Source organism: Sorex araneus, chromosome 2, assembly GCF_027595985.1.
Source record: "Sorex araneus isolate mSorAra2 chromosome 2, mSorAra2.pri, whole genome shotgun sequence".
NCBI classification, from domain to species: domain Eukaryota; kingdom Metazoa; phylum Chordata; class Mammalia; order Eulipotyphla; family Soricidae; genus Sorex; species Sorex araneus.
The window spans coordinates 233,573,307-233,585,373 of NC_073303.1; the positions used below are offsets into that span (position 1 = coordinate 233,573,307).

Below are 12,067 nucleotides of genomic sequence, written 5' to 3' on the forward strand. Positions count from 1 at the left end.
AAAACAAACCAAAAAAGATGGTTATTTCCCGTCATCAGCCGGCGTGGGGCTCTGGCTTAGTTGATAGTCTGGTAGAATGTCTGCAAGCAGTTTCTGGAACCAAAAGTAATACGCTGGTATCGGCCCCGGCTCGAGATTCCACCAGCGTCCCGCTGTTCCAAGTACATAATAATTTATTCCCTTGTATCCCATTCCCACGCCACCAGGTCCGTGTCAGCTTAATGGACATCATACTATGATTAACGCCACGCCGCGTTTCTTCCCGAGAAAGAAGGATATTTCTTCTCAGCCGGCATGGGGATATGGCTTAGTTCAGTCTATAGAGATGGCTACCACTTTGGTAGCCTTCAATATTTCAGCTCAAGATTTACTATTCTTGTTAGGATTTCCCACCAAAGTCCGACCCGTTAAAAAGGAACCATTTCATATTGGTGATGATTAAATGACAATAGGTTGCGCGGCCATGGCAGCGGCCTCGCGGCTTTGAATTTCTGTATAAAGTCCAGGGAAAGTACAGCCAGAAATTACACGTCGCTACAAACTTTAACCCTATTATGGTCCCCCCAAAGTCCAACTCATTACAAAGGAACCATTTCATATTGCTGATGATTAGATGACATTAGGCTGCCGCGGCCGCGCGGTTTTGGGTTTCAATATAAAGTCCAGGAAAAATTCTGCCTAAAATTCTATCTCTACAATCTTTTACCCTTCAACAAAAAACTCAGTACTATTGTTTGGAGTTTCCCCCCACGGTAAGCCCTGCCAAAAAGGAACATTTACACGTTGCTGACAATCAAGAGATATTAGGTCTCTTGATTGCCGCGCTCGATAGCTCGGATTTCTATATGAAGTCCAGGGAAAATTCTTTTGGTAATTGCATCACTCGCTGGCAGCGCCTGGGCCAGAAGCTCCGAGCACACAGTTTGGAGGCATTTTGGGGGCGCCGCTCGTGTCCAAAGTGGTTCAGTTGCCTCCGGGGTCGATCTCGCGCGGGGCTGGAAAGGCGGTTAAAGAAACTTTGGTACATCTACACAATGGAATACTATGCATCTGTTAGGAGAGATGAAGTAATGAAATTTGTTTATAAATGGATAAACATGGAGAGTATCATGCTAAGTGAAATGAGTCAGAAAGAGAGGGACAGACATAGAGGGACTGCACTCATTTGTGGAGTATAAAATAACATCACATGAGGCTGACACCCAAGGACAGTAGATACAAGGGCCAGGGGGATTGCCCCAGCAAGAATACTACTTCATAAGCAGAGGTGAGAAGGCATATGGAATAGAGAAGGGATCACTAAGAAAATGATGGCTGGAGAAACCAGTTGGGATGGGAGATGCATACTGAAAGTAGATAATAGACCAAACATGATGACCTTCTCAGTGTCTGTGTTTCAAGTTATAATGCCAAAAGTAGAGAGAGAGTATGGGGAATATTGTCTGCCACAGAGGCAGGGGGAAGGTGGGAAAGGGGGGTATATCCGGGATATTGGTGGTGGGTAATGTGCACTGGTGGAGGGATAGGTGTTTGATCATTGTAAGATTGTAACCCAAACATGAAAGCTTGTAACTATCTCATGGTGATTCAATAAAATTTAAAAAATTTTTTAAAAAGGAATATAGGGGCTGGAGCGATAGCACAGCGGGTAGGGCATTTGCCTTGCACGCGGCCGACCCGGGTTCGATCCCCGGCATCCCATATGGTCCCCCAAGCACTGCCAGGAGTAATTCCTGAGTGCAAAACCAGGAGTAACCCCTGAGCATCGCTGGGTGTGACCCAAAAAGCAAAAAAAAAAAGGAATATATAACAAAAAACAAAATAAAAAAATAAATAAAAGGTGGAGCTCCCAATAGCTAGAATCTGGAAAAAAACCCAAGTGCCTGAGAACAGATGACTGGTTAAAGAAACCTTGGTACATCTACACAATGGAATACTATGCAGCTCTTAAAAACATGAAGTGATGAAATTTGCATATAGGTTAGTGTTAAGTGAAATGAGTCAGAAAGAGAGGGTACATTTACACAACAGATTACTATGCAGCTATTAGAAAAGATGAAGTCATGAAATTTTCATATAGATGGATCAACAAGGAAAGTATCATATTAAGTGAAATGAGTCAGAAAGAGAAGGATAGACATAGAAAGACTGCACTCATTTGTAGAATATAAAGTAACAGAATGGGAGACTAATACCCAAGAACACTAGAGATAAGTACCAGGAGGATAACTCCACAGCTTAGAAGCTGGTCTCCCATGCTGGGGAAAATGCAACTCAGATAGAGAAGGGACCACCATGTAAAAGGTGCTAGGAGGGCCTGTTCGGGATGGGAGATGCGGGCTGAAAGTAGACTATAGACCTAATATGATGGCCACTAAATACCACTACTGCAAACCACAACACCCAAAAGGAGAGAGCAAAATGGAATGCCCAGCCACAGAGGCGAGGTAGGGTGGGGAAAGGAGAGGGTGGGGGTGGTGGGAGGGATGCTGGGACCATTGGTGGTGGGAAATGGGCACTTTTGGAGGGATGGGCACTCGACCATTGCATGACTGAAAAACAAGCACGGACATTTGTAAATCTGTAACTGTACCTCACGGGGATTCACTAATCAAAAAAAAATTTTTTTAATGGTGGGAGCTCCAAAAAAGCTGATCTTTGATTGGCCCAGAGCAAGTGGGAGGTGATCCCTCTCACTGGAGACTCTGGTCACTGGGATTCGAGGTCAAAGCCAAGCCCACTGAAGGACCCTTCAGTAGGAAGCCCCGCCCTGGGTCGCTGATTTTCCTTAAAACTCTGCTTCTCCTCTGGAATCTCAACACTCTGAACATCCTCACATCAGGGTTCCCACTCAGGGCACATGGGGACGGGAATGACTTTGGAGAAGGGGCCTGGCCGAGCTCGCAAACCTGCGTCTCACAGTGCTGGGACCCTGCCCGGTCCCATGGTTGCACTGAGGCTGCTGCTGCTGGCTGCGCTGCTGTGGGTCCCTGCAGGGACCCTGACCTGCATCGGGGATTCTGGCAAGCCAGTGGACTGGTGAGTACATTGGTGCCCGTCATACTCAGGACAGCTGGGTACTGCTGCATTCCTGGGTGAAAGAAATAGGAAACTAACCCATATGCCCAAAAGTGGAGAGAGAGTATAAGGGAAACTGTCTGCCTTAGAGGCAGGGGGAAGGGTGGAAGTGGGGGGAGATACTGGGGACATTGGTGGTGGAGAACGGGCTCACTGGTGGAGGGATGGGTGTTTGATCATTGTATGACTTAATCTCAAGCAGGAAAGCTTTGTGACTGCATCGCACGGTGAGTCAATTAAAAAAATGATTTAAAAGTTGATAAGGGAAATGAATCAAAAAAAACCAACAAATGTTCATACTGTTATGTGTAAGGTTAAGAAATGTTTCTGAATTTACCTTAAATTAATTCCATCAAACTAATAAAACCCTCTTCATTAAAAAAAAAAAGAGAGAGAGAGAAATGAGCAACTTCCCAGTAAGGGCAACTGTCCTTCTCCCTCCTGTCCTCTGTGCTTTCCCCAAACTCCAGGTTTGTCATCTACAAGCTCCCTGCCAAATGTCAGAACGGCACTGGGGAGCCCGGTGCACCTGTGGACTGCAGGAATGATTCTGCAGTGCCCGACGGTCTTCGGTACAAGTACTTGGATGCCAAAACAGACAGCTGGCAGGATGGCGTGGGCCCCATCAACAGCTTGAAGGGAGCCCTGGGCCTCAGCCTGAGACCACTCTATGAAAAAAATGCCAACCAGGTGACGTGATACAGGGCTGCTGTTGCAGGGTGCTATGGTGGGTGGTGGGCTGGAGGAAGTCTGAACTGTGCACCACCATCACTCCCTGCAGCTCGCCTTCCTGCTCTACAATGACCAGCCCCCAAATGCTCTGCTCACCGAGGCGCCCCCTGTTACTCGCGGACACGCCAAGGGTGAGGCAGGACCACACGCTGGGATAGACTATTTGCGCAAAATGTTTCCTCTATTAAACTTTCACCTGGGTGGGCAGGGAGGCGAGACCTGGATTTCTGCCTCCTCCTGTTGAGTTCCTGCCCTTCCCTGCACCCAGCTGCCCACCCAGGGGTTCCTGCTGCAGGCCCTGATCCCCGCCTCTGCTTTAGGGCTGGTGCTCCTGGACCAAGTTGAAGGTTTCTGGCTGATTCACAGTGTGCCCAGGTTCCCTCCACCTGCCCGAACTCAAGCATACCGCTGGCCCTCCAACGCGTTCCGATACGGGCAGACGCTGCTGTGCGTGTCCTTTCCCCTGACTCAGTTCCGAAACATTGGTGAGTGCCAACAGGGGCATTGTGAGTCCCTAATTTCCAAGAGTCACAGTCTATGGCGCTGACCTTACTTTCTGCTGCCTAACCCCAGGCAAACAGCTCGCCTACACCTACCCCCTGGTGTATGACAGTCAGTTGGAGGGGAAATTCAGAGAGAAGCTGCCTGAGCTGGAGGATGTAATTCGGGGCCAACACGTGTCCCAGGCCCCGTGGAACAGTAGTGTGACTCTCACATCCAGGGCAGGTGCCACCTTCTGGAGTTTCGCCAAGTATACAAATTTCGGAGTTGGTGAGCCCCGAGATTTTGGGTTTGGGATCTGAGTATAGGAGGGGGTGTGTGTGCCCAGTTCCCCTGGGGGGCGCTGCTGACCTGCCTGTGCCCTCCTTCCTTTGCAGATCTGTACTCAGGCTGGCTGGCAGCAGCTCTCAGCAGCAAGCTAAGGGTGCAGTTCTGGCGCCGGAAGGTCATACCCTCTCACTGCTCCGGCCCTTATCAGGTGTATGATGTCACCCAGATCAGCTTTCCCGGTGGACCAACCTACAACTCCACCAAAGACCACTCCAAGTGGTGTGTTGCCCAGGACAAGCCCTGGACCTGTGTGGCTGATCTGAATAGGAACTCGGGGGGGTACCTCCGAAGTGGGGGTGCCCTGTGTGCTCAGATGCCCAATCTCTGGAATGCCTTCAAGGCTCTGGTGGCCAGGTACCAACCCTGCCCACACGAGACTGTCTCCCCAGACCTCCTGGCGAACCTAAACACTGGGCTTTGAGTGCTTGCGGCGGCTCAGGGTACCCACCTGGGAAATGGGAAGCCGGGCGCCAGCCTCAGATTCTGGGCAATAAAGAGTGTGGAAGATGCAACCATTCGCCCTTTACTGGGGTGGGCACCGGGCTCTGAACTACACTCTAGTTCCCAAGGAAGCCCTGGGACCACTTATCTGTAAATGGATACAGAGAGAAGGGACCGGGACTGGTGTGAGCCCTGCCCAGGCAGGAACACAAGAGGGTGGGTGTGGGGCCATGATCCTCCAGAAGAGGGAGGAGTTGGCGATCCCAGCGGTCTGGCAGTGAGACCCAAAGGCAGTGCAGAGGGGCTGGAGTGATAGCACAGTGCGTAGGGTGTTTGCCTTGCACTCGGCTGGCCCAGGTCGATTCCTAGCATCTCATATGGTTCCCCCAAGCATCGCCAGAGTAATTCCTGAGTGCATGAGCCAGGAGCAATCCCTATGCATCGCTGGGTATGAACAACAACAACAACAGAAAGGGCATTGTGGTCACTGCCACCTTGTTGCCACATGTGGGAAGAACTGGAAGTAACTCCTCTCTATCCCTCCCCTCCTCTCCTGTTGCTCTTTACAACTCACCTTAAGGATCAGCTCCACCACCTCAGGGTGCACCATGCCGTGCACAGGCTCCCCTTTCACGTGGGTGATCGGGTCCCCGGCACAGAGCCGGTCCTCCTGGGCTGGCCCCCCTCCTCCACGTGCTGTAGACAGGTTGCACCCTACAGGTACAGTATTCAAAGATCGGTAACAAGGAATTTACCAGTGACAAGGAATTTCCGAAGAATATGTGCCAGGAGCAGGGAATCTTAAGCTTTATGAAATAGTCACTTTCTATTTCACAAACTAAGGCCCAAATTCTGAGAGAACAAGGACTCTCTCCTCCCACGCCAACCTCTCCATCCTGGGACAATGGCCCCTCCCGGAGTGCTCACTCAGACAATATGGTGAACGTTGTCTACATCCATGTAGACGCGGATGGCGCGCAGGGCAGGGTAAAGCCTGAGCGCTGAATGGTGATGGGGAAGCGGAGCCCGCTGACGGCAGGCAAATAGTCCCAGCTGGGTGAGGAGTCCCTGGACACGGATTCGAGGAGAGGGATAGAGGGGACATGGGATGGCCAAGGGTGGGCTTCCATCTGGATCCACTGCAAAGAACCGTGGCCAGTGGTCAGGATGTGCAGACTCAGCCCTGCTGGCCTGGGCGTGCTCCTCCCACCCCAGAGAGTCCCAGACTCTCATTGGCCCATTCTACTGCCAATCACTGCGTGAAAAGGGACAGTGCCCTGTCTTCACTGACCTGTCCTGGTGGAAACCTCCTGTCCCTCCCGGGGGTCACCTGCAGGAATCATGACAGAGCTGTGGCAGAGGTTACTTGATGACTTTGCCCCCGGCCCGAGTGTGTCTTTTCTCTCCCGCTGGGTCCCCCGACAGCTGCTGGTACTGTGCCCGAAGCAGAACCAAGTCATTGGTGGCTCTGGGGACTGATGGGTCTGCATCCTTGGAGGTGGGGCCGAGATCACCGGGGCGGTCAGCTACAACAGAGCAGCGCAGTTCAGGGGTTAGTCGGAGGCGCACTGCCTGCATGCCTGGCGTGCGCGCCCCTCTTTGCTCCCTCGATGAATTGTGAGTTCCCTTGGGGTAGGTAACATGTGCGGCCCAGCATACGGGGTGATCCTAGGGCCACTGATAACCCAGGTTGTAGTGAGAAGTGTGGGTGAGATCTTGCAATAAAAGGCATCAGGTTCCCTGAAAGCTTGGTATTTGGCCATTGGGGAGTGGGAGAAAGCCTCAGGAGGAGGGACACTAACTAGACTCTGTGTCCCTGGCGCTTGGTGTGCCATCCCCTTGAGCGGCCTCTTTGGACACCCGCGCATCCAGTGAGCCTGGGGGATGGGAGCTAGGCCGGGGAGGTTGCGCAGCCAGGCCTCATCCTCGTCCTCTTGGGGGGCTCTGAAGCGGCTGGGCTCCAGCAACACGGGTGGCTCGCGCCCAGCGGGGGACTGGCCTCCCCCTCCAGGGAGCTGGCTTCTGAAGAGAAGCGCCTGCTGAGCAGAGGGAGTGTGGTCATAATAGACACTCCCCTTAGGCCTCGCCCCCCACACGCCGCCCGGTGCTTGCTCACATCTAAGGGGAGCCCCCTCTCCAGGTCTTCTCGCACAGGGTCAGGCCGCCCAGGCCCTCCCGCTTGCCGGCCACCCTGTTCTCTGGGCCCTTGGCACCCGGCTCCCGCTTGCTGGTCCCGGCGCTCGTCACGGGGGTCTTGGTTTCATGCGCAACAGCTGCTCCATGCTGCTGTAGACCTGTCCAGTAGAGTGGGTCGCAGTGGACTCTGAGGTGGGTCTCTCGTCCCGCCTTCAGCCTTGGCAATCGGCTTTCCAGCTGCTTTGACCCGCGAAACCCCGCTCCAAACCGCCAAGACTGCCAGTCTGCCGAATCCCCACCACTCTCAGCTGAGGTTCACTCCGGCCTGATGCCCCGTCCATTTCTAGCTCCTGGCCCTCAAGAATGGGTTTAGGCCCGTTTTTGCTGCATTCTGGCACTGATGCTGGCCCTGGGGTGGTCCTGCTCAGCCACCAGCACAGCGAGCTGCTCATCTCAGGTAAGTGTCCTGAGCCCTCCCGCGCCAGATCCAGGCTCATCTTAGGCTGTCTGAGACCATGCGACCACCTCGCCCAGCCCCATCTCTCCCAGACCCTCACTTCCTAAGAGTGAGAACTCGGGCCCGGGGTCTGCTCACTGCAGCTTGAATCAAGGGCCTCACTACAGGTCAGTTCCAAGCTCAACCCACCTTCAAACGGGACCAGCCTGCCTAGCCCCGCCCCCTCTTGCCACGCCCTTCAGGGCCCCGCCCCTTTCCTTGGTCTCGTCCTGCCCCCCCCCCCCGTCTACCCCCCCACCGGTCTATCCAACCCACCTCACCCCGCCCCCGGGTCTATCTCATTGGCTCCCCATCCCCATGATTCTAGCAGCCCCCCACCTGCTAGACGCTCCAGCCCCTGCCCAGGACCACCTTGCTGAAGCGTGGGGAGTAGGAAGAGAACTAGCGAATCTCCATGAGTTCCTCCTCCGTGGGGTAGTCCTTTTCGGAAGAGATCATCATGTGGTGATACCTGTCCGAGCGGGCTGCAGAGGAGCACCCGGGCGTCAGAGCTGGCTGCATGCCGCACACACAGCTCCCGGGCTCTCCCAACTAACTCATCCTGTAGCCGATTCAGTCCATGCCCTGCCCTGTAGGGCTTGGCATCGCTGCAGGCCCAGATGCAAGTCTGGAACTTTCTTTCCAGGACACCTTCAACTTCTAGGTCACAGGTGCCTCCAGCCTTTCTTTCTCAGATTTCTCATTCGACCCCAACCTCAAGCAGACCACGCCCACTATGCCCCGTCCCACCTTTTGGCTCCGCCCCTGTAGCTTCTCTCTCCCAATCAGGACTCAGCGACTCCTCTGCCCCTACAGGCCCAGCTTCAGGGCCATAAAAAAACCACTCCAAGTGGTGTGTGGTCCCTAAATGACCCTGGGCCTATGTGGCAACGTGAATCGGAACCATGGGGAAGAACACCTAGGTGGGGACATCATGTGTGCGCCGCTGACCATGCTCTGGAATGCCTTTCAGCCACAGGTGAAGGCCTGGGAGCCCTGTCAGAGCAGCTGGCCTTCTCAGCTGTGGGCAGCTTCTCCATACCAGCTGTGATTCAGTCTGCTTAACTATGAAATGGGAAGCAGGGTGACGCTGGAGAGAAAGTGTAGTGAATAGGGTGCCAATCTTGCACTCAGTTCATGCAGGTTCAACAATCGGCATCCCATGTAATTCCCTGAGCACTGACAGGAGTAATTCCTGAGAGCAGAGCCAGGAGTAACAGGAGTAAGCCTTGGTTACTGCCGAAGAGGCCCCAAACCAAAACCAAAGAAAATAAAACATTATTAGGATTCCTTTAAAAAAAGGGGGGAGGGGCTGGAGCAATAGCACAACGGGTAAGGGCATTTGCCTTGCACGCAGTCGACCCGGGTTCGATTCCCAGCATCCCATATGGTCCCCTGAGCACCGCCAGGAGTAACTCCTGTGCATCGCTGGGTGTGAACCAAAAAGCAAAAAGTAAAAATAAAAAAAATAAAATAAACACCCATTCACCATTAAAAAAAAAAGTGGAGGGAGGAGCAGGGTAGCTGCTTCTGGTTGTTAGACAATAAAAGAACTTGGAAGATGGTGCCGTTGACCCTCTGGCTTCAGAACAGAAATGAGGGTCGGAGGAACAGTACAGTGGGAAGGGCATTTGCTTGTATATGGCTGAGCCTGGTTTGATTCCCAGCATCCAATATGGTCCCCTGAGCACCACCTATGAGCATGAACAGAAGAAATTCCTGAGTGCAGAGCCATGAGTAACCCCTGAGCATAGCGTGGTGTGCCCCCCAAAAGAATAACTGTGTCCCCCCCAGGGTTGGCTGGTCTTGCTGGGGAGAGAATGGGGAGCCCCAGGATGCTCCCAGAGCATGGGGAGTGCTTTATATTGTGCATATGTACACAGCACAGGACGCACTGGGCTGAAGGCTGATGTGTGCGTAGCAGGCAGGGGTTCGGACCCCGCTGACAAGAGTGCTCACCCAGACCTACCCCCGTGAGCATCCTGCCAGCTGGTCCCAGCCTTGAGGAATCAGCCCCCCACCCCATCTCACCCCATTAAACTGACTCTGACCCCCAGGACACTCACACCCCTTATATGGCCTCACAGTCTGACCTGCAGCCTCAACTGCTCCCTACCACCAGCTGCTCCTGTGTGTCCGGGTGCTGACCATGCCCCGCCTCCCCTTTCCAATCTGATCCAGAGTCCCCCTATATCCCACCTGACACTGTTTCAGATCCCACACACCAACTCATCATCTCTCCAGACCCCCCATGTTAGACCAGACCAAGGTCTCCCCAGAAGAATCACAAGAAGACAAAGGTGTGATGCAATAAGCATAGGGTCTGTGTTGGCCTGCTGGAGCTAGGGCCCTTGTATGCCTCATCGACACAGTGGCAGCCTTCTCAGAACGAGTGGCCCCAAGTCTCAAAAGTGAGGGGCTTTTATATCATAACATTATATTAAATGGATTTTCCATGGACCACACTTTTGACTGCAATCGGAGGGGCTTTTCACTACTTGTACTTAGCTGATTGGTTCTCAGTTGGAGTTGCATATGCAACTCTTATGCAACATAGGGATCATAAGAGTTACATAAGGGCTCTATAGGTGGCAGCTTCCCTACCTGCATCTGATTGGTAACCCTTAGTTGACCACACCATGGCTATTTGACTTCGGGGAAATCATGATTCAATTCCAGGTAACTGCTCAATTCCAGAAATTCTGAAGGAAAACTAGGCCTAGCTTTTTCTGGCTTCTTTTTTTCTGTGTGTTTGTTTTTTATTTTTTGGCCACACCGAGCGATGTATAGGGGTCACTCCTGGCTTTGCACTCAGAAATCACCCCTGGTAGTGCTCAGGGGACCATATGGGATGCTGGAATTCGAACCCGGGGTGGCCGCATGCAAGGCAAATGCTTTACCCGCTATGCTATCACTCTAGCCCCACTTCTGGCTTCTTTATGAGCCTGTCTTGGTGCTGCCTTTGCTTCTCTATTTATCACCCACTTCCCGGGAATGAGCCCTGGACCAGGGCTCTGCGGCTTCATCCAGCAGGCCCTGTCTCAGTGAACCAAACCCGGCTCCTAGGCTTGGACCTTCTTCTCTGCTAGCCCCGCCCCTTACATAAACCTTCCTCTGGGTCTAAAATCGCGTCCTCCCAGGCTTGCCCACAGAACTCCTGGATTGAAGCACAGAGAGCAGGAGGGAACCGAAGGGTCTTGGCAAGCTCCTCCCCCGTTTGGTAATCCATGTCTTCAGTATTCTAGGTCCCACCCCTACTCCACTTGTATCACTTGTCATACCATTGATCTTCGATCTGCTTGAGCCAGTACCAGTAACGTCTCCATTTGTCCCTGTCGAGTGCTAGTGTAGCCCAGTGGTATCTGCTCGCTCCAGGAGCCCCTCTTCCATTTTGGCCATCCTTGTCTTCAGAGTTCTAGGTCCCACCCCTACATGCCTGCCTATGTGGTCTCACTCAGCCAAGCCCCAAGCAAGACCACGTGCCAGTGGGTCCAGGCCAATCCTCAGCAGCTTGCTGGTCTCCCAGCCAGTTGGGTCCCAGCCCAGGACCTTTCCCAGCCCTCTGCCCTGTGGGCTGCAGCTTCGGACGCCCCAACCTGGGAGGCTTTCACGGCAGATTGCAGATCTAGGTGGTCATGGAGTGCATCCCTCCAAAGTCCGGATCTCTGAAGCTGCAAGGCAAACCGGGATCTGCAATCTACCATGAATGCCCTTGGGCTTTGTCATAATGTTGCTCCTAGAAAAGCTTCATGTTGGGGGCTGGAGTGATAGCACAGTGGATAGGGCGTTTGCCTTGCATGCGGTTGACCCAGGTCCTATTCCCAGCATCCCATATGGTCCGCCAAGCACTGCCAGGAGAAATTCCTGAGTGCATGAGCCAGAAGTAACTCCTGTGCATCGCTGGGTGTGACCAAAAAGGCAAAAAAAAATTTTTTTCAGCATTGGTCTGACCTCATGCATTTGGGGGGCTGGAAGAGAAGAGGAAATTGTACCTGCAGAATCTTTAGAGATTAGGGGCTGGAAAGATAGCACAACAGGTAGGGTGCTTGTCTTGCATGGTGCCACACCAGGTTTGATCCCCAGCATCCCCTATGGTTCCAAGCCCATTCGTAGTGATTCCTGCGGGAAGAGTCAAGAATAACCCCTGAGCACTGCCAGCTGTGGCCCAAACCAGACAGGAATATATGGGAATTAGGAACACCCTTATACCCTCATCATCCGAACCTCAAAGACATTCCCCCTAAGGCCCTGCAGATATGTCACCCTCGTTCTTGCACCCCTCACTTCTCATCCCAATGCAGGTTCCAAAGCTCCTTCTCTAATCCATGGATTTTATACCTTCAGGCCAGACTG

General features: G+C 53.0%; 1 protein-coding gene across 1 annotated transcript; it reads left to right on the forward strand.

The window, feature by feature from the left end:
• Nucleotides 1–2,944: 2,944 nt before the first annotated feature.
• LOC101558636 (deoxyribonuclease-2-alpha-like) lies at nucleotides 2,945–8,765 on the forward strand. Its single transcript, XM_004616795.2, has 8 exons — nucleotides 2,945–3,039; nucleotides 3,549–3,601; nucleotides 3,635–3,768; nucleotides 3,860–3,941; nucleotides 4,131–4,295; nucleotides 4,384–4,581; nucleotides 4,689–4,987; nucleotides 8,694–8,765. Exons 1-8 carry the CDS (start codon nucleotides 2,945–2,947, stop codon nucleotides 8,763–8,765), a joined length of 1,098 nt encoding a protein of 365 aa, XP_004616852.2.
• The last annotated feature ends 3,302 nt before the right edge of the window (nucleotides 8,766–12,067 follow it).